This window comes from Scyliorhinus canicula, chromosome 16 (genome assembly GCF_902713615.1).
Source record: "Scyliorhinus canicula chromosome 16, sScyCan1.1, whole genome shotgun sequence".
Classification (NCBI taxonomy): Eukaryota; Metazoa; Chordata; class Chondrichthyes; order Carcharhiniformes; family Scyliorhinidae; genus Scyliorhinus; species Scyliorhinus canicula.
In genome coordinates, this window is record NC_052161.1 from 52,969,968 (window position 1) to 52,996,004 (window position 26,037).

Sequence of the window (26,037 nt, forward strand, 5' to 3'; positions counted from 1 at the left end):
TCTGGACTCTTGGGTGGCCCCTACGCTGTGCTTCTGTACAGACGAGCTGAGATCTGTCAGTCTTGCTGTGCTCCTGCACCTCCTGTATGTCGAGTGTGATCACATTGTCACTGTTTTCGCATGCAGTGGGTAGATTTACATTGCCTTCTTCTTGATTATGTGAACTTGGTAGACTTTCATAGTCTGCTTGCGGTTGCTCAGATATGGTGGGTTGACCTTCTTGGTCTTGTTCATGCATGGTGTTCGCCAGGGAGTGTTTGCTTGCTTCCATTTTGGAGTCTTTCAACGAGCTGTCTGTGGAGGCTCGCGTCACTCTCTTTGTGGAGTTTTTCATCAGTCTCACTGTGGAGCCTGTCTTCGCTCTCTCTGTGGAGTCTTTCTGTGCTCTCTGTGTGGCGTCGTCTTCGTCTTGGGGATTGCTGTCATCCAATGTATCGACGATCTGCCATGGCACCATGGTGCTGGATTCATCTACCACGAGTAGAGTCGTGTTGAGCTTTGCGACCGTGTTGCTGATGCTGTGATCAGCATATCCGAATAACTCAGCCATGTCTGAGTAGTATTGTTCTTAAAACAAATCATCTTTTTTTGTTTCGGATTTGGTATCGTTTTCTTCATCTTTTTTTGTTTCGGAATTGTTTTTGTTCTCTTCACTTTGGGTGGTGCAGACTGCTTGTTCCAGGGTGTTGTGAGAGTTATTTTCAACTGCTGGTGTAAGTTCAGGCGTTTTTCTGTCTTTTGAGGTAAGAAAATTGGGTTTTACAGCTTTAAGTATCTTGTTTTTAATTTTCGGGCATTTCCCTTTTAAGTGGGTGTGGTCCGGGTCCTCAGACGTCATGACGCTCGTGACGTCATGCGTAGGATTCGATTGCGCATGCGCAAATCGGCCTTCCTTAACTGTGCGGTTTTGTGTCCACTGCGCATGCGCGACTTGAGCATGTGCAGCACCATCTTCGAATGGTGCACTCGTTCCTTTCAACTGGACATGCACGTAATGATCCGCGACCAAAACTTTTTTAACTGCGCATGCTCAGAACGCAAAACGGATTTTAACTGCGCATGCGCATGCGCAGATGCAAATTTTCGTTCTTTGTTCCCCAGAGACTAAAATGTGCTCAGACGCCATTTTACAGCGGATTTCAGCGTTTTGTTCTTTCTGAAAAGTTTAAGTTACCTTTTCCTTTCGATCTGAACTGGATTTCAGCGTTTTGTCTTTGTGAAAAATTCAAGTTACTTCTTCCTTTTGATCTCAACTGGATTTCAGCGTTTTGTCTATGTGAGAAGTTCAAGTTACGTTTTCCTTTTGATCTGAACTGGATTTCAGCGTTTTGTCTTTGTGAAAAGTTCATGTTACTTTTTCCTTTCGATCTGGACTTTTCACTCGCGATTTCTAGACTGAACCCTTTCTGTTCTGATAGTGATTGTTTGAGTTTTGCATCACTCAGTCCCTGTGCAGTTTGGCCTCTGAGCATACAGTGCTGTTCAAATTCCATACAGTACTCTTCAAATTTTATTATTATTATTATTATTTCTAAGTTGTTGCTGCCTTCAGCTTTCGAGTATTTAAAGCCATTTTATACTTCTCTAGCTTCATGTCCTGCGATGAGCAGTGCTATTTTCATTTCGTCTGAGGCTGCTGCTAAATCATTAGCTATGATATATATATCGAACACTTGTTTAAATCTTTTCCAGACATTACTTACATTACCGGTTATGTCCAGCTGAGGTGGGGTTCCAACCCACATCATCGAATAAGCGAGGTCTTCCCAAGTCAAATGCCCGGTAGGAGTTTTCCTTGCCATTTTGGTCTTTCTGTGTCTGCAGCTTTTCCTTGAGTAATCTTGTAGTAAGCGTCTGAAGCCACTGCTGGTACCATGTGTTGTTCCTTGTGCCTTACTAAAGCTCATAGTCTCAAAGTTGGAGTAGATGCTTTATTGTGAGTTTGTTCTGTCTTCAGTGCTTAACTTACAGCTACCTCAATACTGCTTGCCTGTGTCCTGCTGCCAGTTCCCCCTTCTGTGAAGTGTGTCCTCACTTCCTGTTCCTCTGTATTTATAGCTCTCCCGTGCTCCCTCTAGTGCTTGCTCAGTTGTATTGCATCTACACTGATATACAATCACCAAACCTTCCTCAGTGCTCTGTCAGGTTTCGAGGGGTGGGCTGGTCAGAGCTGGTCGCAGAGAGTCGGCGAGGGGTGGGAAGATGTTGGGGATGGGCTTGGACCAGGGGCCGCAGTTTAACCAGTGCTCACCACTCCGGTGTCCCACCTGCATCCCACTCCACCCCCGTCCCTCTCCACCATCCCAGGTATTCAAAAGGACCATGTGATGGAATGGCCAACTCAAATGCAGGGGTCACCTAGGTGGACGGTGGAAAGTGCTACCATGGGCAGGAATTAGATGTTGTTGAACGATGTGGCGCACCAGGGCTCACCCAGAGCGTGTTGTCATCATCTTCCATCCGATGGACCAGACCAGCTGTTACTGCCAACCCAGGGCCCGCACCCTGTAGTGAGGCAGGTAAGAATCACAGAGGGTGTTGTAAATCGGAGGGTTGCTTAGGGAGGGTGTTCATGGGAGGAGGTAGCTGGCTGGGGTGGGCAAAGGGATGTATGTGCCGTTGGCTAGTCCCCCTAGCCGGTGAACCTGGACGATTGGAGGGTCCCGTGCACATCGGCCCTGGTGCACAAGTTGTGTGGCCTCCCATGCTTGCCTGGGCCCCTGCCAACCTCACCGTCTTCATCAGATGAGGCATGCTGTCCATCCCCTTCCTCCAGCACTTATCCCCTCTGCTGCGCAATGTGGCACAGCGGTTAGCACTGTTGCTTCACAGCTCTAGGGACCCAGCTTGGGGGCGTCACTGGGGTCACTGTCTGTGCGGAGTCTGAACATTCGCTCTGTGTCTGTGTGGGTTTTCTCTGGGCACTCCGGTGCTCGTCAGATGAATTGAACATTCTGAATTCTCCCTCTGTGTACCCGAACAGATGCCAGAATGTGACAACTAGGGGATTTTCACAAGAACTTTATGCAAGCCTACTAGTGACACTAATAAAGATTATTATTATTATGTTGTGCAGGACACCACGATATGGCAGACCATCCTAGCGCTATACTAGAGGGCCCCTCCAGAGCAATCAAGGCACCTGAACCGCATCTTTCGGATGCCAAAGTACCGGTCGATTATGCCCCTGATCACAGCATGGGCGTCATTGTAGCAAGTCTCCACGTCTGTCTGTAGCCTCTGGATAGGCATCATCAGCCACGACTGCAGCACATACTCTCTGTCACCCAGGAAACAATCCCTCAGCCAGGAGGACGCCTCAAAGAAATCAGGAACCATCGAGTGCACCAGGATGAAGGCGTAGTGTACACTGCACCAGTAACGGGCGCAGAAGCACAAGATGCGCATCTCATGGTCACACAACAGCTGCACGTTCATCGAGTGCAACCTCTTTCAGCTTGTGAAGACCGGCCTGTCGTGGACAGGTGCGACTAGGGGGACTTGTATGCCGTCACCCCCTGGACCTGGGCATCTCAGCGATGATGGCAAATGCCACTGTCGGGCATCCTGGTGGGCTCGGTCCACGTTGAATTTGATATATTGTGGTGACCGGGCATATAGGGCCTCCGTGACGGCACGCATGCACCTGTGCAGTGAAGCCTGTGTGATTCCGGACACTCAGTGACTTCAAGGATCCCATGATGTAAATGTTCATGGTGACCATTACCTTGATGGTGCCCTCTCCCATTCCCCCGTGGTGCCAGATGCCCCATGATTGGGCAGATATGTCGCACTCTCCGCCTGCTCAGCCAGAGTCTTCGATGGCATGCCCGTTCCTGGTCCTCGAATGACAGGTGCTGCCGGTATACAGGAGGCCTTATGCAGCACCTCACTCCTCAGCCTGTTGGGCGGCCAGATCCCCATCCTTTCTGGTTGCCACATGTTCCTCTGGGGCAGGCTCAGCTGCTGCAGCGTCCTCCTCAAGCAGCTTCAGCTTGTACAGCCTATGCCGGGACTGCGGCGACTTGGATGAAGGCCATCATTCCTGGTTGGATTCCGAAGTCTGTTGTCTGCAGAGGGTAAAAGGTAGACATGTTAGCATGGTGCATGCCCCCATGCCCAACCAGGTCCACCGGGCCCGTCTGCACTGCAGCCACTGTCCCCGGATGTCCCCCTGACCCCTCCCCCCAATCTCCATACCCATCCCGGGCCGTTCCCCATGGCACTATGCCCACCGCACCTCTGGCCCCGTCAGTGTCCAGCACATTGGGGGCCTCTGGCCCTGCTGCCCGTCCGTGCTGCCAGGGGTACCGGTGGCTGACACAATCCGTTCAGCGTTCTCCTGCAGTGGCTATTGTGGCCGCTACCCTTGGGTGGCTTGCATGCTGCCCCAGCCAGATTGTGTTGGACGGTTGGGGGGGGGTTGATGAGGGTGGGGAGTGGGACTGATGCAGTAGGGGCACGCATACAACTGGTGTTACTCTTCATGACAGTCAGTGGGGTGTGCAGGCCGCGGCAATGATGGTCCGTGCCCCTGGATACCTCAGTTCCTTATGGGGGGGCTCACGCCAACCCAATGTTCCATCACCTTTCATGATTTCGGCGTCAGTCCACGGAGAATCCACCCAACATCTTTCCTTCTACTTATTGTCTGCAGAAGCACCTCCAGGAGGATGTCACCGAATCATGGAGTGCCTCAGCCTTTTATTGAACCATTCAACTGGTGTCTCCATTGAAATAAACCCCTTACTTTGAAGCACTTAAAAATGACATCTCACAGTGAGCAGCCAGCACTATATCCTGCTAGCTGCTCTTAATTGATTGGTTCCCCAGCCCTTACTCAGCACTTCCTCGTAAAATTTCCTTCAGGTTGTCATCCACCCGATCGATAAAATTCAGGATATAATTGTTCATTCCACCCCCTGTCCATTTTAATATCCAATCAAATTTAATCGTGAAATTCAGCTTAAGGCAAGTTATTCTAAAAATGTGATCAGCTGGTTTTCGTTGAGATCGGTATGCTTTTATGTCCAAGAATACTCACATTTTCGTTATTGATCAAGCAATCAGCACTTTGTATTGGACAAAAAGCATTATGCTGGTCAAAGCACTCTCCAGTTTCTGGATTCCAAATCATGGTGTTCAGTTTTTCTTGAGTAATCACATAAGCTCCCAGTCCCTTTAAAATAGAAGGTGTGAAATTATAACTCAGAATACCTTTTAAATAACAATATTCAAAACCAAAAGAAAACACAATGCAAAAATTTACAATAAGAAAAAAAAATAGAAAAACAAGAAAAGCAATAGTCAGGATGTGGGGGAGAACATAAATCAAGAGTTAGAAAAGGCATGTAAAAAAGGCAATATTACAATAATCATGGGGGACTTTAATATGCAGGTGGACTCGGAAAACCAGGTTGGTTGTGGATCACAAGAAAAGAAATTTGTGGAATGTCTAAGATATTTTCTTGGAGCAGCTTGTGACGGAGCCTTCTATGGAACAGGCAATTCTGGATTTTATGTATAATGAGGCAGACTTAATTCGGGAACTTAAGGTGAAGAAACCATTAGGGAGTAGTGACCACAATATGATAGAATTTACCCTGCAGTTTGAGAGGGAGAATCTGGAATCAGATGTAATGGTATAATTAAATATTGGTAACTAAAAGACATGAGGGAGGAGCTGACCAGAGTTGATTGGAAAAGGAGTCTAGCAGGGAAGACAGTGGGAGAGCAATGGCAGGAGTTTTGGGGGATTTTCAGGAGGCACAACAGAATTCATCCCAAGGAGGAAGAAACAAGCTAAGGGGAGGACAAGGCATCCATGGCTGATGAGGGAAGTCAAGGACAGCATAAAAGCAAAAGAGAAAGCATACAAAGGGGCGAGGATTAGTGGGAAGCCAGGATTGGGAAGCCTCTAAAAGCGAACAGAGGACAACTAAAAAAGCAATAAGGGGGAGAAGATGAAATATGAGTGCAAGCTAGCTCATAATATAAAGGAAGATAGGAAGAGTTTTTTTCAATATAAAAAGTAAGACAGCGGCAAAAATAGACATTGGACCACTGGAAAATGTGGCTGGATAAGTAATAATAGGAAACAAAGAAATGGCAGACAAACTGAATAGTTACTTTGCATCAGTCTTCATGGTGGAAGATACCAGTGGGATGCCAGAGCTCCAGGAAAATCAGGGGGCAGAGGTGAGTGCAGTGGCCATCACTAAGGAGAAGTTTCTGGGGAAACTGAAAGGTCTGAAGGTGGATAAATCACCTGGACTACACTCCAGAGTTCTAAAAGATATAGCTGAGGAGATTGTGGAGGCATTGGTGGTGATCTTTTAGAAAGTGGCTAATGTAACACCATTGTTTAGAACATAGAACATAACAGCGCAGTACAGGCCCTTCGGCCCTCGATATTGCGCCGACCTGTGAAACCCCTCTAAAGCCCATCTACACTATTCCCTTATCGTCCATATGCCTATCAAATGACCATTTCAATGCGTTTAGTGTTAGCGAGTCCACTACTGTTGCAGGCAGGGCATTCCACGCCCTTACTACTCTCTGAGTAAAGAATCTACCTCTGACATCTGTCCTATATCTATCTCCCCTCAATTTAAAGCTATGTCCCCTCGTGCTGGACATCACCATCCGGGGGAAAAGGAACTCAATGTCCACCCTATCTAATCCTCTGATCATCTTTTATGCCTCAATTAAGTCACCTCTTAACCTTCTTCTCTCTAATGAAAACAGCCTCAAGTCCTTCAGTCTTTCCTCGTAAGATCTTCCCTCCATAACAGGCAACATCCTTGTAAATCTCCTCTGTACCCTTTCCAATGCTTCCACATCTTTCCTATAATGCGGCGACCTGAACTGCACCCAATACTCCAAATGCAATAAGAAGGGAGGGAGGCAGAAAACAGGAAATTATATGCCGGTTAGCCTGACTTTGGTCAATGGTAAGATTTTAGAGTACATTACTAAAGATGACATCACTGAGTACTTGGAAGTGCATGATAAAATAGGATTGAGTCAGCACGAGTTCGTCAAGGGGAAGTCATGTCTGACAAATTAGGTAATAAGGAAGTTAGACAAAGGAGAACCAGTGGACGTGATTTATTTAGATTTCCAGAAGGCCTTTGACAAGGTCCCGCATAGGAGACTGTCAAATAAGTTAAGAGCCCATGGTGTTAAGGGTAAGATCCTGGCATGGATAGAGGATTGGCTGACTGACAAAAGGCAGAGAGTGGGAATAAGCGGGTCTTTTTCAGGATGGTAGCCGGTGACTGGTGGTGTGCCTCAGGGGTATGTGCTGGGACCACAACTTTTCACAATATACGTTAATGATTTGCAAGAAGAAACTGAAGGCACTGTTGCTCAGTTTGCAGATGATACACAGATCTGTAGAGGGACAGGTAGTATTGAGGAAGCAAGGGGGCTGCAGAAGGACCTGGGCAGGCTAGGAGAGTGGGCAAAGAAGTGGCAGATGGAATACAATGTGGAAAAGTCTGAGGTTCTGCATTTTGGAAGGAGGAATGGAGGCATAGACTATTTTCTAAATGGGGAAATGTTTAGGAAACCAGAAGCACAAAGGGACTTGGGAGTCCTTGTTCAAGATTCTCTTAAGGTTAACGTGCACGTTCAGTCGGCAGTTCGGAAGGCAAATGCAATGTTAGCATTCATGTCAAGAGGGCTAGAATACAAGAGCAGGAACGTACTTCTGAAGCTGTATAAGGCTTTCATCAGACACCATTTGGAGTATTGTGAGCAGTTTTGGGTCCCATATCTAAGGAAGTTTGTGGTGGCCTTGGAAAGGGTCCAGAGGAGGTTCACAAGAATGATCCCTGGAATGAAGAGCGTGTCATATGAGGGACGGTTAAGGATTCTGGGTCTATACTCGTTGGAGTTTAGAAAAATGCTGGGGGATCTTATTGAAACTTACAGGATACTGCAAGGCCTGGATAGAGTGGATGTGGAGAGGATGTTTCCATTTGTAGGAAAAACTAGAACCAGAGGACACAATCTCAGACTAAAGGGACGATCCTTCAAAACAGAGACGAGGAGGAATTTCTTCAGCCAGAGGGTGGTGAATCTGCAGAACTCTTTGCTGCAGAAGGCTATGGAGGCCAAATCACTGAGTCTCTTTAGACAGAGATAGATAGGCTCTTGCTTATTAAGGGGATTAGGGGTTATGGGACGAATGCAGGAGAATGGGGATGAGAAAAATATCAGCCATGATTGAATGGTAGAGCAGACTCGATGGGCTGAGTGACCTAATTCTGCTTCTATGTCTTATAGTCTTATGACAAGAAGGCTGAAATTCTTCCTCCATAAATTTGGTAGGTAGTCTATTAGAATGGTGACAAACTTTGGTGGGACAGGTTCTAATTGGTGGGCCTAGTTTCTGGAATTGCCTCGGAGGGTGTAGAGCCTTTGCACATCCATACAAAGCAAAGCAATCACCATAAGTCATGTGACTAGAGATTCATCAGGAACTGCAGTGCCCTGGCCTCACAGGAATAAGTCTACAATGAAAGTCATATATCTCAGAAAAATCGGTGGACTGGGCTCCTGAGGGACAAACATGGATGGCAGTAGCAAGAACATGGTCTGGAAGAGCTAACGTTTGTCCCTCAGGACACATCCCAGACTGGACAAAGATACCAGCTTTTCCAGTTGGTGAGTAGCAGGAGCTTTTTGAAAATTAATTTATAGGATTCGGGCATTGCTAGTAAGGCCAACATTTTTAGCCCAAACCTAGTTGCCCTTCAGAAGGAGGTGATGAGTTTACTTCTTGAACCACTGCAGCCCTTGAGGTGTAGATACACCCACTATGCTCTTTGGGAGGAAGTTCCAGGATGGTGCCCCAGAGACGGTGAAGGAACGGCGATATATTTCCAAGTGAGGTTCCCAGGTATCTGCTTCTCTTGTCCTTCTAGATGGTGGTGTTCGTTTGGAAGGTGCTGTCTGAGGGACCTTGAGAAGTTACTGCAGTGCATCTTGTAGATGGTACACAAGGCTGCCACTGTCCATTGGTGGTGGAGGGTTTGAATGTTTGTAGAAGGGGAAACAATCAAGTGGACTGCTTTGTCCTGGATAGTGTTGAGCTTCTTGAGTGTTGTTGGAGCTGTACTCAACCAGGAAAGTGGTGAGTATTCCATTGCACTCCTGACTTGTGCTTTGGAGATGGTGGATAGGCTTTGGGAATCAGGAGGTCAGTAACCCGCTGTAGGACTTCTAGCCTTTGGCCTGCTCTGGTAGCCACAGTATTAATATGGCTAGTCCAGTTTCTGGTCAATAGTAACCCCCCAATATGCTGATAGTGGGGGATTAAGCGTTGGTAATGCCACTGAATGTCAAGGGGCGTTGTTTACATCCTCTCTTGTAGGAGATGGTCATTGCCTGGCACTTGTGCTGTGCAAATGTAACTTGCCACTTGTCAACCCAAGCCTGGATTTTGTCCAGGTCTTGCTGCATTTGGACATAGACTGCTTAATTTTCTGAGGACTCGTGAATGGTGCTAAACATTGTGCAGTCATACGAAAACATCCCCACATCTGACCTTTTGATAGAAGGGAGGTTATTTATGGCTAAAGATGGTTGGGGCTGCGATACTACCCTGAGGAACCCCGTAGTGATGGAATGGAGCTGAGATGATTGACCTCCAATCACCACACAAATCTTCTTTTTGCCAGGTATGACTCCAAACAGCGGAGAGATTTCCCTTAATTCCCATTGACTCCAGTTTAGCTCAGGCTCCTTGATGCCACATTCGGTCAAATGCTGCTTTGATGTCAAGGGCAGTCATTCTAATCTCACCTCTGGCTTCAGCTCTTTTGTCCATGTTTGAACCAAGGTTGTAATGAGGTCAGGAGCTGAGTGACCTCGGCGTAACCCAAACTGAGTGTCCGTGAGCAGGTTATTGTTGAGTAAGCGTCGCTTGATAGTACTGTTGATGACGCCTTCCTTCAATTTGCTGATGATGGACAGCAGACTGATAGGGCGGTAATTGGCTGGGTTGGATTTGTCCTGTTTCTTGTGTACAGGACACACCTGGAAATTTTCCACATTGCCCGGTAGATGCCAGTACTGTAGCTGAACTGGAATTGCTTGGCTAAGGGTGTATACGATCTCTTATTTTATCTTCAAATAAGAGTCAACGGTCCAGTTGATTGGAGGTGTCCAAAATACAACTTTATTTGCTAATCATTCACCTTGATACACTTACATAAAAACTGAATCAAAATAATACATAAAGTGGTCAGAACATAGTGAAAAGAGTTAAATAAAAGCATAGAAAAATATAAAGAAAATTAGTAAATCAATAAATTATTCAGAATTTCATAAAAGCATAAATGCGGAACAAAACCGTAATCATGAAGTCTTATTCTTAAAGAAATTCTGATTGATTCAAATAACTGTCTGTCACTTAGAAAATTATTTGTTTCATCAAACATTGGTCATTACTTAAGATTTACTAATGTCCATCAAATTAATTTAGTGTCAACGTGTGCCAAACACATGCGCCAATCTTACAAAGATAAGTTGCTGGATTCTCCCAAAATGGGACTATGTCCCCACGTCGGCATAAAAATGCTGGAGTTTTACTCTGCAGATTCCTGGGAAAAAGTGGAACTGATTCAATGACCTGCAGTGGGCTAGCAGGGACCTTGAGTAATTCACACAGCTTTAGCTGTAGATACAAGTTCCCGCACTTCTGGTTTTGAGTCTGTGCACGGCGGCGGCCTCCTGCGGCCTCACCGAGTGCCATGGCAGACTCAGACCGTGGAAGCAAACATAGAAATTAGATCCCACGATCGGCCGCGCGCCTAAAGATCTGACCATGCAGATATTAACCCCGGCCGCCTATAAGGCCCCCCCCCCCCCCCCCCACCCCCCCCAGTGTCCGATCCCCCCCCCCCCCAATAGGACGGCCGCGGACTGAGTCCACAATCACCGTGTGAGCATCCCGACCGGCAATGGGAGGTTAGTTCCACGCCGTCGGGAACTCGGTCGGTCGGGAGTGGTAGATTGGTGGGATGGCCTCTGCCAATTGGCTCCCAGCCGCACGGACTACTCTGCGAACACGCCGCTTCTCGGGTCCCGGAGAAGCGCCAGACCAGCGCCGGGCACGATTTCAGCGTGAAATTTGATTCTCCGCACGAATTGAGTTCGGCGCGGGGCTGCAGAGAATTCAGCCCAAGGTGCTTGTATTAACCTTGCTCAGTATTTGATACATTTTCATTACTAAATGTACTGAAGAACAATGGTCTATCCATTACATGAAACTTTTTGCAATATTTCATGAAACAATGCGTGAATTCCTGCAGAGATGGCAATAGATTATTCATTATCTGAAACAATGATTAACTTTCCACATTCATGGCCTTGTGCTTAATTCCATTCTGTAGCTATGCACTCAATCAATTCTTAAATGCAGCAAATAAATCAATGAATCAATAATCTGTCAGGGCAGAAAGTTCTGGAGCACAAGTCTTCAGTACTATTGCAAGGATATCATCAGGGCCCAAAGCCTTTTCAGTATCCAGTGCCTTCAGCCGTTTCTTGATATCATGTGGAGTGAATCGTATTGGCTGAAGACTGACATCTGTGATGTTGGGGACCTCCGAAGGAGACCGTGATCGATCATCCACACGGCACTTCTGGCTGAAGATTGTTACAAATGCTTCAACCTTGCCTTTTGCACATATATGCTGGGCTCCTCCACCATTGCGGATGGGATATTTGTGGAGCCTTCTCCTCCAGTGAGTTGTTTAATTGTTCACCACCATTCATGGCTGGATGTGGCAGGACTACAGAGCTTAAATCTGATGCGTTTGTTTTGGACTTGCTTAGCTCTGTCTATTACTTGCTGCTTAAGCTATTTGGCACACAAGTAGTCCTGTGTTAAGATACGGGAAGATGTCAGATGCCCCACTGGCCTCATGCAATACGAAGACGTTGCATGCTTCAGTGGGCTTGGTTCTGGAGTGCACTAATGGGTGAGAACCTGGCATTGTTGTAAAAGGAATTTTGGCCTTAAAATGTATTTTATATTAGTAAGCACAGTACTCTAGAAACAATTTCACAAATAGAAAAATATCCTTAACATACAAGTAACAAATTCATGAATAAAATTATTTTGCTCATAAGCAAATCTTGCAATAAATGATTATTACCTACATTTGGAAATGTCAGCATTCTGGCTCATTCTTTGACATTCCAATCCACATTGAAATACAATAACTATCATCCTATTTAGAATAATCATTTACCAAAGTATCCTTAACAAATATTGGACGGGATTCTCCATTTGCCAACAGCAAAATCACAAAATGCGATTGGGCAGAGAATAGGTTCCGACGCCAAAATCACGGCGGATGCAGATTTGAATTGGTTTATTGCCACGTGTACTGAGGTACAATGAAAAGTATTGTTCTGCATGTAGCTCAGACAGATCATTCCGTACATGACAAAAAAACCATAATAGGGCAAACATAAAATACATAATGTAAATACTTAGACACAGGCATCAGGTGAAGCATACAGGAGTGTAGTACTGCTCAGTAGAGAAGATGTGTGAAGAGATCAGATCAGTCCATAAGTCCATGAGAGGGTCATTTAGTACATGAAAAGAAAATACATAATCAGGCAACACAAAGTACACAATGTAACTACATAAAGATCGGCATCAGGTGAAGCTACAGGAGTGTAGTGTCAGTCAAATCAGTCCACAAGAGGGTCATTTAGGAGTCAGGTAACAGCGGGGAAGAAGCTGTTTTTGAATCTGTTCGTGCGCGTTCTCAGACTTTTGTATCTCCTGCCCGATGGAAGGTTGGAAGAATGAGTAAGCCAGGTGGGAGGGGGTCTATGATTATGCTGCCTGCTTTCTCAAGGCAGTGAGAGGTGTAGACAGAGTCAATGGATGGGAGGCGGGTTTGTGTGATGCACTGGGTGACGTTTCTCCGGTCTTGGGCTGAGCAGTTGCCATACCAGGCTGTGATGCAGCCATATAGGATGCTTTCTATGGTGGAACTGTAAAAGTTGGGAAGAGTCAATGTGGATATGCTGAATTTATTTAGTTTCCTGAGAAAGTATAGGAGCTGTTCTGCTTTCTTGGTCGAAGCGTCGACATGGATGAACCAGGTCAGATTTTTGTCATGCATACGTAGGAATTTGAAGCTGTCAACCATCTCAACATTATCAACATTATCAACGGGCAGCACGGTAGCATTGTGGATAGCACAATCGCTTCACAGTTCTAGGGTCCCAGGTTCGATTCCGGCTTGGGTCACTGTCTGTGCGGAGTCTGCACATCCTCCCCATGTGTGCGTGGGTTTCCTCCGGGTGCTCCGGTTTCCTCCCACAGTCCAAAGATGTGCAGGTTAGGTGGATTGGCCATGATAAATTGCCCTTAAAGCATAGAACATAGAACAGTACAGCACAGAACAGGCCCTTCGGCCCTCGATGTTGTGCCGAGCAATGATCACCCTACTCAAGCCAACGTATCCACCCTATACCAGTAAACCCCCCCCCCCCCCCCCCCAAATTAACCTTATTATTTAGGACACTAAGGGCAATTTAGCATGGCCAATCCACCTAACCCGCACATCTTTGGACTGTGGGAGGAAACCGGAGCACCCGGAGGAAACCCACGCACACACGGGGAGGACGTGCAGACTCCGCACAGACAGTGACCCAGCCGGGAACTGAACCTGGGACCCTGGAGCTGTGAAGCATTTATGCTAACCACCATGTTACCGTGCTGCCCTTAGTGTCCAAAATTGCCCGTTGTGTTGGGTGGGGTTACTGGGTTATGGGGATAGGGTGGAGGTGTTAACATTGGGTAGGGTGCTCTTTCCAGGAGCCGGTGCAGACTCGATGGGCCGAATGGCCTCCTTCTGCACTGTAAATTCTATGTAATCTATGTAATCTCCACCTCAGCCCCGTTGATGCAGACAGGGGCGCGTATGACACCTTCCTTCCTGAAGTGAATGACCAGCTCTTTAGTTTTGCTGATATTGTAGGAGTTATTGTTGTCATTATGTTATTACACCACTCCACTAAGTTCTCTATCTCCCTCCTGTATTTTGACTTGTCATTGTTTGAGATCCGATCCACCACGGTTGTATCATCAGCAAACCTGTAGATGGAGTTGGAGCCAAATTTTGCCACTCAGTCTTGTGTGTATAGGGTATGTATTAGGGGGATAAGTACACAGCCTTGCGGGGCCCCTGTATTGAGGACTATTGTGTAGGAGGTTGTTGTTTATTCTTACTGATTGTGGTCTATGGGTCAGAAAGTCGAGGATCCAGTTACAGTGAGTAGACCTAGGTTTTGGAGCTTTGATATGAGCTTGGCTGGGATTATGATGTTGAATGTGGAGCTGTCAATAAATAGGAGTCTGATGTAGGAGTCCTTGTTGTCGAGATGCTCCAGGGATTAGTGTAGGGCCAGGGAGACGGCGTTTGCTGTGGACCTGTTGCGGCGATATGCGAATTGCAGTAGATCTAGGCATTCTCGGAGTACGGATGTGCTTCAGGACCAACCTCTCGAAGCACTTCATTGCAATCGATGTCAAGGCCACCGGACGATAGTCATTGAGGCACGTTGCCTGGTTCTTCTTTAGCCCCAGTATGATGGTTGTCTTCTTGAAGCAGGTGGGGACCTCGGAATGGAGTAGGGAGAGGTTGAAGATAGCACGAATACATCTGCCAGCTGGTCCACGTAGGATCTGAGTGCATGATCCAGGACCCCATCCAGGCCCGTCGCCTTCGGAGGGTTCATTTTCAAGAAGGCCGATCTGACTTTGGAAGCTGTGACGGTGGATGTGGTGTGTCTGGAGCTGCTGGGGCAGTTGACAGCGGTGTCATTTGACGTCAAATTGTGATTCTCCGTCACCTCAACAGTGGTGTCAATGCGTACCGGAACGCACGTATGCTAAACACCGTTTGCATATCATTAGCGGGACTGACCAGGTATTCTCCAGTGCCTCCGCAATTCTCCGCCGCCGAGGGGCCGAGTTCCTCAGTTGTGCTTTTAAAAATCGTGAAACTGGCGGCGCTGCTGATGAAGGATGGAGAAGAGATAGGACACAGGGAGGGTTGCCGGGCCGGATACTGACCAGGCTAGCTGGGATGGGGGGGGAAAAGGGCCGAATGGCCAGGGTGATTCCCCCATGAGACTGGGGAGGTGCCCAGGCACGGACTGCCATTATCGCCGCCATCTTGCTGCAAACCCACTGACCACCCAACTTGGCCCCTGGTTCTGCAGAGTAGCACCGGTTGTATGGATGCCTCCATCCCTCCACCCCGACACCCCACCCTCCGCCACCTCCCCTCCCCACTCCATCACACCTACCCAATCTGGCCACCACCCACAAGCAGCCCACCCAGGGCAACACCCACAAAATCCCCTACAGGGGCCGTGGTGCGTACCCCTGGTGGGTGCAGTGAAGCCGATGGTACCAATGGAATCTGGGACGGGCGCCAAAGCCAGAGGCCCCCACTAACATGGCCAGGGGTTCAGGGATGGTGCTGGGGAAAATTTGGGGGCAGAGCCCATGGTGGCAACCAAGGCTACCATTTAGTCATTAGACCTGGTTGAGCACAGGAGTACGGACCATGCTAACATTTCGGCCTTTTACCCCCGGCAGACAATGGATAATAGAATCCAACCAACCTTCCTACGAGTCCACGCAGCCCTGCGGGATGCCCTGCGACCATACGAGCGGGCGCTGCTCGAGGAGGAGGAGGAAGCTGCAGCAGTGTAATGGCAGCAGCGGAGCGTGCCACAGAGGGACATGTGGCAGCCGCCCGGGATGGAGAGTGAGCTACCCAACAGGCCGAGGTGGTGCCAAGGAAGTGCCGTATGTGGTCTCGTGTATACTGGCACCGTCCGTCATTTGAGGACCAGCCACACCGGGAATGCTGAAGACTCCAGCTTGAGCAGGGGGACAGTGTGACATATGTGCTGGATGATGGCACATACGGCACCGCGGGGATATGGGGGATGGCACCCGCTCCCGGTGGCCGTCAAGGTGACGGTCGCCTTAAACGTTTATGCCATGGGGTCCTTCCAGGCGCCGAGTGGGGACCTGTCCGGGATCTCCTAGACCTCGGTCCACAGGTGCATCCGTGGCGTCACAGAAGCCCAATGTGCCCAGGTGCTCAATACATCCATTTTAATTTGATCGAGCCGACCAGGCAACCGTGGCAGCAGTGTTCGCCAGCATCGCCAGGATGTCCCGGGTGTAGGGGGTGATCGACGGGATGCATGTCCCCCTATGAGTACCTGCAGATAACAGGCCACACTACACAAACCGAAAGGGGTTCCACTCGATGAATGTACAGCTGGTATGTGACCATCAGCTACACTTCATAAACGTCTGCAACCGATACCTGAGCAATGTGCACGACACCTTCATCCTGGCAACCCCCCCCCCCCCCCGCTTCCGGCTGAGAGGGTTGGCTCCTGAGTGACAGGGGCTAGCCACTGCCACCCACAGGGTCCAACCATTCTCCCTCCCCCCACCCCAGTCAGATCAGACCAGCCCACCCCTCACATCTATCTGATAGAGCACCGAGGCAAAATGGTAACAGTTGTTTATTGTGAACGAATCTTTACAGATTTGTGACCTAGTCTCTATAACCAAACTGTGCTTTGCTCCCATGGCAAATCAGCTGGTGTCTAACTTTCTGGCCTTACAGCCCCTAACGCTGCACCTAGGTGGTTTCCCAAATGGTACAGCAGCAATTGTGGTGGCCTGCTGTGATTCCTGGCCTGCGACCTGCAACCTGCATCCCCGTTGGCGGCATCATCTGTGGCGACTGGATCTGAATGGAACCGGCTGTTGCTCAGGTGTCCCAGGTGTCGTGGTGCCGCCCTGTTCTACCCGCTGACCACCAGATGCACCAGGAAGAGAAGGGGAGGGAGGGGAGTCTGTGCTGCAGCGTTCCAGCACCACATCTGTGGGAGTCACCGGCACAGGACCCATCACCTCCTCCTCCCTTGGGGTGCTTATAGTGATATGCATAAACAATTGTATATTTAAATATGTTTTGAATCTTGAATGGACAATATAACTGTACATGATATAAATTACTGTGCTATGCATATCATATATAATATTTATTGAAATGATCTATATATGCTTTGTTCAAAAATCTCAAGGAAATTGGATGCAGTGATATGCATAAGCAATTGTTCATGTAAATATGTTTGACCTCTGACCACTAGGTCGCAGGCAAGTTATACCATGTGACTCTGTAACTCGGGGAGTCTGTGGGAGAATTCATCGTGGTTAGTCGTGTTTGAGATTGTTCCAATTTGTTAGCATTAGTTTCCAACCCACAGTTTGTTATACAATAATAAATTTGACTAGTCTAGAACTAGATGTTCTTTGGTACGCCGACTCAATCATTGGGCAGGATTCTCCCGTACCCGGCGAGGCAGGGGGTCCTGGCGGGACGGAGTGGCGTGAACCACTCCGGCGTCGGCCCGCCCCAAAGGTGCGGAATCCTCCACACCTTCAGGGGCTAGGCCAGCGCCAGAGTGGTTTGTGCCCCGCCGGCCAACATGGCAGGTCTTTGGCGCAACACCAGCCGGGGCCGAAGGGACTCCGCCAGCCGGCGCAAGTCTGTGCATGCGCGGGAGCGTCAGCGGCTGCTGACATCATCCCCACGCATGCGAGGGGGGGCTCATCTATGCGTCGGCCATCGTGGAGGCTGACACGGTTGACGCATAGGAAAAGAGTGCCCCCACAGCACAGGCCTACCCATGGATCAGTGAGCCCCGATCGCGGGCCAGGCCACCGTGGGGGCACCCCTCGGGGCCAGATTGCCCTGCGCCCCCCCCCCCCCCAGGACCCCGGAGCCCGCCCACGCCGCTAAGTCCCGCCAGTAAGGGAACTAGTCTGATCTACGCCGGCGGGACCGGCAAATAACCAGCGCAGCGGGACTTCGGCCCAGTGCGGGTCTGAGAATTCGAGCAGCCCCGGGGCCCATTGAGTCATGGCAATCCCCGCCATTCTCCGAGGCGGGTGGCGCGACTCACGCCTCGCCGACTTTTGGAGGGCTGGAGAATTCGGCGGCCGGCAGGGGCGGGATTCACGCCGACCCCCGCCAATTCTCCGACCCAGCGGGGTGTCGGAGAATCCCGCCCATTGTCTCTGTTCGTGAACATAACATGCGTTTCTATACTAGAACATAACATGGTACCAGAAGTGCTAATCAAAAACTGAAGACCTGGGTCTGGATTCTCCCAAAATGGAATATGTCCCCGCGCCAGTGTAGAAACACTGGCGTTTTACTCTGGAGATTCCTGGAAATAAGTACAGCTAATTCAATGCCCAGCAGGGGGCTAGCAGAGATACGGAGTAATTCAGGCAGATACAGGCCCCCGCACTTTCGGTTTTGAGACCACGGAGGTGCACAGCGGTGGACTTCAGCGGCCGCGGCGAGCTCCATGGCGGACTTGGACCGCGGAGGCAGACAGAACAATTAGATGTCCCGATCGGCCAGGCGCCTGAGTATCTGACCGCGCGGATCTAACCCCCAGCCGCCTATAAGGCCCCCCCCCCCCCCCCCCGGTGTCCGATCCCCCCCGCTTCCCACCAGGACGGTCGTTAACTGAGTCCGCAGCCGCAGCACCAGCACCCGACTGGCAATACCAGGTTAATACCACGCCGTCAGGAACTCGGCTGATCGGGAGCGGAGAATCACTGGGGGGGCCTCCATCAATGGGCCCCCATCTGCGCGGCGTACTCTACGATCACACCGATTCTCGGGTCCCGGAGAATCGCCGGACCGGCATCGGGCCTGATTTCAGCGTGAAATTGGATTTGTTGCGGGGCTGCGGAGAATCCAGTCCACCGACTTCAAATTCGGAAACGGTGCTAAAAAAAAATAAACGAGGAACATCAAAAGTAATCTCTGAGAACGCTAAACCAGTAAAAGAAGAAGATGGAAAGTTTGAAAACGCCTCAACATCTTCAAGTGATGGTAATTTAGATGGTAATTGGTGCGCGTTTAAGCAGCTTTGATGCAGCCTTAGGATTACAAGTGCAGCTAAATGAATGAAAAATAGCATTATTGCTAACTGTAGCAGGCCCACATTTGTTTTTGAATGGGAAGAAGATGGTAAAAGCTATGATGCCATCATTAAGAAGTTTGATGATCATTGTACTCTGAAAGAGAACGAAACTTTCGAGAGGTATACGCAGAAGACGGGCAAATCCTTTGACAGCTTTCTTACCGACCTCAAGTTAAAAGCACAAACTTGAAACTTTGCAACATTAAAATCCTCGATGATTCGAGATCAGATTGTCTTTGAAATTAATAATGATAAGGTATGTGAACGTCTCTTACGGGAGAATTAGCTTCAGTTAGAAGATATGATTAAGATTTGCTATTCTAGTGAACTAGCTGCGCAGCATATAAACACATTGAATGCACGGAGCTTTGGCACAAAAATTGGGAGCGATGCCAACACCATTAGTGTTGTGACGCACTTGAAATGTGGTCTCAGCAGCGGTGGCCATTTTAAACACTTGCCAGAAGCAGCCATTATGTGTAAAAGTTATGGAAACAGGCACCTACTGAGGCAATGTCCAGCATATGGAAACATTTGCACAAAGTGTAAAGGTAAAAATCATTTTGCCAAACAATGTTTTACAAACAAGAAAGTTAATCTAAAAAAGACCTTCAATACTGTTGATGATATTAACTTAAGAGGGCACATTTTTCATCTATGTAGTCTCGAATGAAGATAGGGCCAACGAAGCCAGAATAAAATGTTGACTACAGAAAAAAAATTATAAAAATGATATTTCAACAGTAACAAAAGACAACTGGACAGTTTCTTTGTTAATAAATAAATCACTCATCAAACTTGAATTAGACACAGGAGCAACTCATAAGCACAGCAATATTAAAGCTATGAAATTAAAACCCAGAATATTAAACAAGCTTGAAGGACTGTAATGGTCAGAAAATTGACATATTGGGTATGTGTGAACTCAATGTTCAAGTAAAAGGTGAAGTTTGCAAAGTCAAATTCTCCATAGTAGCTGAAGATCGTGAGTTGCTGCTAGGTGTTGAAGCGTGTGAAGCACTAGAACTGGTAAAAAGAGTAAATAGCACTGACTGCATTGAGCACACACAGTGGATCGGTGGAGTCCATTGTGCAGGCTTTTCCAGAAATTTTCCAGGGTTTTGGTGTTTTGCCTTTCACCTACAAGATTCAACTAAAAAATAATGCTCAACCAGTGATAGATGCTCCAAGAAGAGTGCCTGCACCATTATTTAATCATCTAAAAGCTACATTGGACAAAATGACACATCTTGGTGTGATCAAAAAGGAGAAAGAGCCGACAGATTGGGTCAATTCGATGGTGTGTGTAAAAAAATGAAATAATGATGTTAGGATATACATGGATCCTAAAGATCTGAATGCAAATATAAAAAGCAAGAGGAGTTCACAAGTGAGATGCCTGGTGCGACATATTTCAGCAAACTTGAAGGTTCGCAAAGGTTCTGGCAGATCAAGCTAGATGAAGAGAGTATGTTCAATACTCTGTTTGGTAGATATTCCTTTCTTCGTATGCTCTTTGGCATAATCTCAGCACCAGAGCAATGGAACACATAGTTGAAGGCATTCAGGTTATATGTCGATGACATCATAATTTGGGGTTCCACCTGTAATTGATAATATGGAAAGATGTGTCATTTGAAACATGGAAGTCTGGCAATATCTGGTCTGAGAGAAACATGAGAGAATGTAGGGAAAGATCCCACAAAGGGTTAACAGCAGCTGCAAAGAGCAGGATTATAAAATGCAGATTCTTTCTCCCAAACAGGCTCAGCAAACACACAGGATTTTTGTATGAAGCTAAAAACAATGGTTCACGCCTTCATTGAAAGTAACTATCTTAGTAAGCATCTGGAACAGCATGGATGAGGGTTTCAGTTGAGCTAGATGATAAATGTAAACCTTTCAAGTTATAACCAAGTGGATTTTTAGCATTACGCTAAAAGCAATGATTCACACCTTCATTGAAGTAAAATCAGCAGATAGAAAAGAATGACTAGGGAGGCAAATATATAGGTGTGAAATTCTGCTAACACCAAGTAAATAAAGTTATAAAAACTTAATAACTGTTAGAAAAATATATAAACCCGAAGAAAGGGGACAGCCAGCAGAGCCAGCTCTCACAGCTACTCGGTACATGGGAAAGATAGGACATAGCAACCAAGCTCACCAGCGAATACATCTAAAGAAGACCAGATTTTAAAAAGAGGAATGATTGTCAAGTTGGACCTGAAGGTCCCTTCAGCCAACCAGAAGGATCCAGAAGCAAGATCTTTTTACTTTTCTGTAAAGACAGTGATTGCATCTTTTAAAAGAAAAAAAATAAAATAAAATAACTTAAAAGTTTTTACATAAAACAGTGGTTATTAGCCTACTTTACTTACTTAGCAACGCAGGTCCCAGGATATCAATGCTACTAAGGGGTAAGTAAGTAAAATTCTTCTGTGAAGTTATGGGTTATACCGGGGGATAACTTGAAAACATAGTTTGACCTGAATAGCACCCACTGAAGCCTGCATAGGAGTCGGGGAGTGAGAATCCCTGTTCACCATTTAGAATATCGACCCTTTTTGGTATAGGGGGAATTCTAAGAATAGTGGTGAGTTTTTAACTTCACACCCAAGAAGAACATAATGAAGGGCTAAGGGCTGCATGGTAGCCAAGTGGGTAGCACTGTTACTTCACAGCTCCAGGGTCCCAGGTTCGATTCCCGGTTTCGGTTACTGTCTGTGTGGAGTGTACACGTTCTCCCCGTGTCTACGTGGGTTTCCTCCGGATGCTCCGGTTTCCTCCCACAAGTCCCGAAAGACGTGCTGTGAGGTGAACTGGCATTCTGAATTCTCCCTCTGTGTACCCGAACAGGCGCCGGAATGTGCCAATTAGGGGCTTTTCACAGTAACTTCATTGCAGTGTTAATGTAAGCCTACTTGTGACAATAAAGATTTAATATATGTATATATAAGGTTATCGTAGAATGTCCAAAAAATGGGCTACGTCTCAACAAGGTCAAATGTCAATTTAGTGCGAAGGAAATAACATTCATAGGAGATAGGTTGTCTGTTCAAGGAATAAAGCCTGATGACATGAAGATACAAGCCATTATGAATATGCCTCGACTGACAGATAAAAAGGGAGTACTAAGAGTACTAGGCATGATCAATTGCATTGATAAATTTATGCCTAACCTCTCAGTGAAGACAGCATGTCTTAGAGAAGTCCTGAAAAAAGTGAACAACTTCACTTGGATTGAAAAACATGAACAAGAGTGGATCACATTAAAGACAGCTCTAATGACAACTCCAATTTTAACATATTTCGATCCAACAAAAAATATCAAGGTTTCAACAGATGCATCAAAGAATGGTCTAGGAACAGTTTTGCTGCAACAGGAAAACATTAGCGAGTGGAAACCAGTAGCATATGCTTCTAGATCAATGATAGAATTTGTATGTCGAAATGCTCAAATAGAAAAAGAATGTTTAGGCTAGTGAATGGATTAGAGAAATCCCATAGTTACATGTATTGTCTCCCTACTTTCATTGTTAGTGTACCCAATTATTTTTTTTTTTCCAATTAAGGGGCAATTTAGAGTGCCCAATCCACCTAACCAGCACATCTTTGGGTTGTGGGGGCGAAACCCACGCAAACACGGGGAGAATGTGCAAACTCCACACGGACAGTGACCCAGAGCCGGGATCGAACCTGGGACCTCGGCGCCGTGAGGCAACAGGACCTACTTTCATTGTTGAGACAGATCACAGATCGTTGGTGCCCATTGTCATAATATACACACAAGTATATGATGGTGCACAGACAGGCATTGATTGACACACAGGATGACCAATGAACACACAGAACACAGCAGCCAATCACCAGACAGGACACGACCACTATAAAGTCAGAGGGCACTAGTTTTCCCGCTCTCTTGGGATCCAGCCTCTGAGACAGTCAGAGCCCGTGAGCAACAACTAGAACATACACCATGTGGTAGTAAGATAGTCTGGTCAGGTTAGCCTCAGGTCTCCAGTCAACTCAGCATAGTGTCAACCCACAGTTAAAGTATGTATGATAGTTAAGAGTTCAATAAAATAGAGTTGCATTTCTTTAAATGTTGGAAGCCTGTCTCTCGCTGCTGCAGTAAATGCAGTCCTCGCAGACCCAGCTTACCCAACACATCATGGTACCAGTGAGTCATGTTCAAGTTTGACGGACCTACCTTGAGATAGTCTGCCTTTGACCAGCGATCGGCCATCCGGTAACATGGACAGCGTCCGCCCTCCCCTGCAGCTCCGCATCGCCAGCAACCTCAGTGCAAACTGGAAGATTTTTAAGCAGAAGGTTCAGCTGTATCTTGAAGCCACCGACCTTAAAGCCACATTGGATGCCAGGAAGATTGCTCTCTTCCTCTCTACAGCCGGGGATCACACGATCCACATCTTTATCTCCCTCACCTTTGCTAAAGGCGAGGACAAGACAAAGTTTTAAACAGTCCTAATGAAGTTTGACAGCTACTGTGACATCGAAGTCAACGAGAGCTTTGAACGCTGTGTTCCAGCAGTGGCTTCAGGGTAAGGATGAACCTTTTCAGTCCTTCTTAACACATCTCCGTATCCTCGCGCAGTCCTGCAACTACGGCTCCACTTCCGACTCCATGATCCGTGACCAGATCGTTTTCGGGGTCCACTCCATCGCCATCGAGACCTGCGTCCTACATGAGCACGCTAATAACCGGTACTCCCATATCAAGGTGGCAGAGACGGCGTGGCAAGACCCCCACAATGTGGAGCGGGTGCAGGCCATTAAACAGCTCCAGGGCCTGAGTCTGGATGAGGGCGGCCATTTCGCGCGCTTTTCCCGGGCTCCTGCACATGCGCGCAATGTCCAAGGGGACAGCGAGGCTGACGTCCAAACTGCGCAGGTGCGCACATTGTTCGACCGCACCGCGCATGCGCTTTGGCGCACGGAGCGTCCTGACGTCAGCGCCATGACGTGCAACAACTGTGGCTCTGCCCACTTAAAGCGACAATGTCCCATGAAATCTCGATGCTGTCTCCAGTGTGGCAAGCTTGGCCACTACGCAGTCCTGTGCAGATCTGCTCAACTCCCAACACACAGCGATCCCAGCTGCAGTGTGATGCACCATCAATTGGACATGAGACGAAGATGTGATCCAAACAAAAGGCTTTAATGCACAAGGTGTGTGCCCGGCAGCAGACGTACTGAAGTATGGCCGACTGCCGGGAAGCACGGGTTCTTATATCCCGCCTTGTAGGTGGAGCTACCTACCTCTCAGCCAATCGGCTGAGAGGCACATGACTTACCCGGGCCAATGGGCAGCGAGTCCTCTGCACCAATAGCAGCTCACTTCTAAGGTACCGTAATACCCCTAGTCATACTACCACATTCACCCCTTGTTGAAAAGGAAGCGGGGGGGGGGGGAACACGGGCATGAGGGGGGGGCGGGTGTCCCGTGAGTATGTGAGACTGGTAGTATGACTAGAGATGTTTAGGCCGTACCGTTACATCGATGGCTGCCCACTGACTCGTAAATGTGCAAAAGGAAAAAACAACAACTATGTACAGTGTGCATAATCAGGGGGGGAAAAATGGGTGAACAGGTAAAGAACAAAAGAAAATCACAAGAGTCCATCCGCAGGCAGAAGTCCATCCATAGGTCACATCGATTCAATAAGTCGAGTGGGTGCCTTCGATGTCCTGCTTGACCTGCGTAGTGGTGCCGGCGATGTCGGAGCGGTGGTCGTCCGTGAGCGATGATCTTATTTCTGTGTCCGTACCCCTGGTGGCCAGCGGGGGCCAGGCCGGGGGAGAGGGTCCCTGTCCGCTGAGCTGTGGGTGCGTCGTTGCTAGGGGCAGTGGGTGTCGGGGGGGGGGGGGGGTGGTTGGTGCTGGTGGGTGTGGCCGAGATCCGGCGGGTGCCAGGTCTCGGAGGGAGACCGTGTCCTATCGGCCGTCGGGATACTCCATATACATATATTGCAGATTCACGTGGAGTAGCTGGACTCTTTCGACCAACGGGTCCGACTTGTACACCTGCACGTGTTTCCGGAGCATAATGGGCCCAGGGGTAGTCAGCCAGGTTGGGAGCGGGGTCCCTGAGGAAGACTTCCGTGGCGGGGTGGACAAAACTTTCCGTGCTCCCGGAGTCCAACAGGCAGTTCGTCCCGTGGCCGTTGAGGAAGATCTTTGAGGTCGCCGTGGAAAGCGTGCGAGGCCGTGACTGATCTAACGCTACCGAGGCGAGTCGTGGCAGGAACTCCGAATCGTCATCCGGCAGTGAGTGGTCACTTGCGGGGTCCTCGGTGCCGATCCAAGATGGCGGCGCCCGTCGGCTGCACATGGTGGGGGGTGAACAAAATGGCGGCGCCCGGTGATCACTCATGGCGGTGGGGGCAGAGAGGTCTGAGGGACGCACGGGGCACGTGAGGAGCCCGGGGGGGACCCGCGGTTGCTGTTCGGGACTGCAGCGACCGCCTTTGACTGGAAAACAGCCGCAAAATGGCCCTTTTTGCCGCAGCTTTTACAGGTTGCGGTGCGGGCCGGGCAGCACTGGAGGGGGTGCTTCACCTGGCCACAAAAGTAGCAGCGGCGCAGGCCTGAGGGGGATCCGAGTCTGGGGACGTGAGGGGGGTCACGTTCCATGCTGCCCAGGGGGCCGCCGCGCGGTCAGGAGCGTACGAGCGGGCATTGCGGTTAGCGACATCGAGAGAGGAGGCGAGGGCCAGTGCCTGAGAAAGGCTTAAAGTTTCTTTCTCCAAGAGTCTCTGGCGGATCTAGGAAGATTGAATACCCGCAACTAAAGCGTCTCTAATTAAAAGTTCGGTGTGCTCGGCCACAGAAACTTGTGGGCAGGCACAGTTTCTCCCCAGAACAAGGAGGGTCTGGTAGAATTCGTCTAAAGACTCACCAGGGAATTGCTGTCTCGTGGCCAGCAAG

The 26,037-nt window shown here is 48.3% G+C and overlaps 1 protein-coding gene across 2 annotated transcripts in view; it reads right to left on the reverse strand.

Moving 5' to 3' along the window:
• Positions 1–26,037, reverse strand: part of LOC119951075 (coiled-coil and C2 domain-containing protein 2A-like) — a 610,180-nt gene that overhangs the window by 59,978 nt on the left and 524,165 nt on the right. Inside the window, exon 34 of one of the 2 annotated variants that reach the window (XM_038774121.1) lies at positions 5,045–5,179. The exons of the other annotated variant lie outside the window; for it this stretch is intronic. Within the exon in view, the coding sequence (XP_038630049.1) occupies positions 5,045–5,179 (135 nt within the window). The remainder of the gene's footprint in view (positions 1–5,044; positions 5,180–26,037) is intronic. 2 annotated transcript variants of the gene reach the window in all.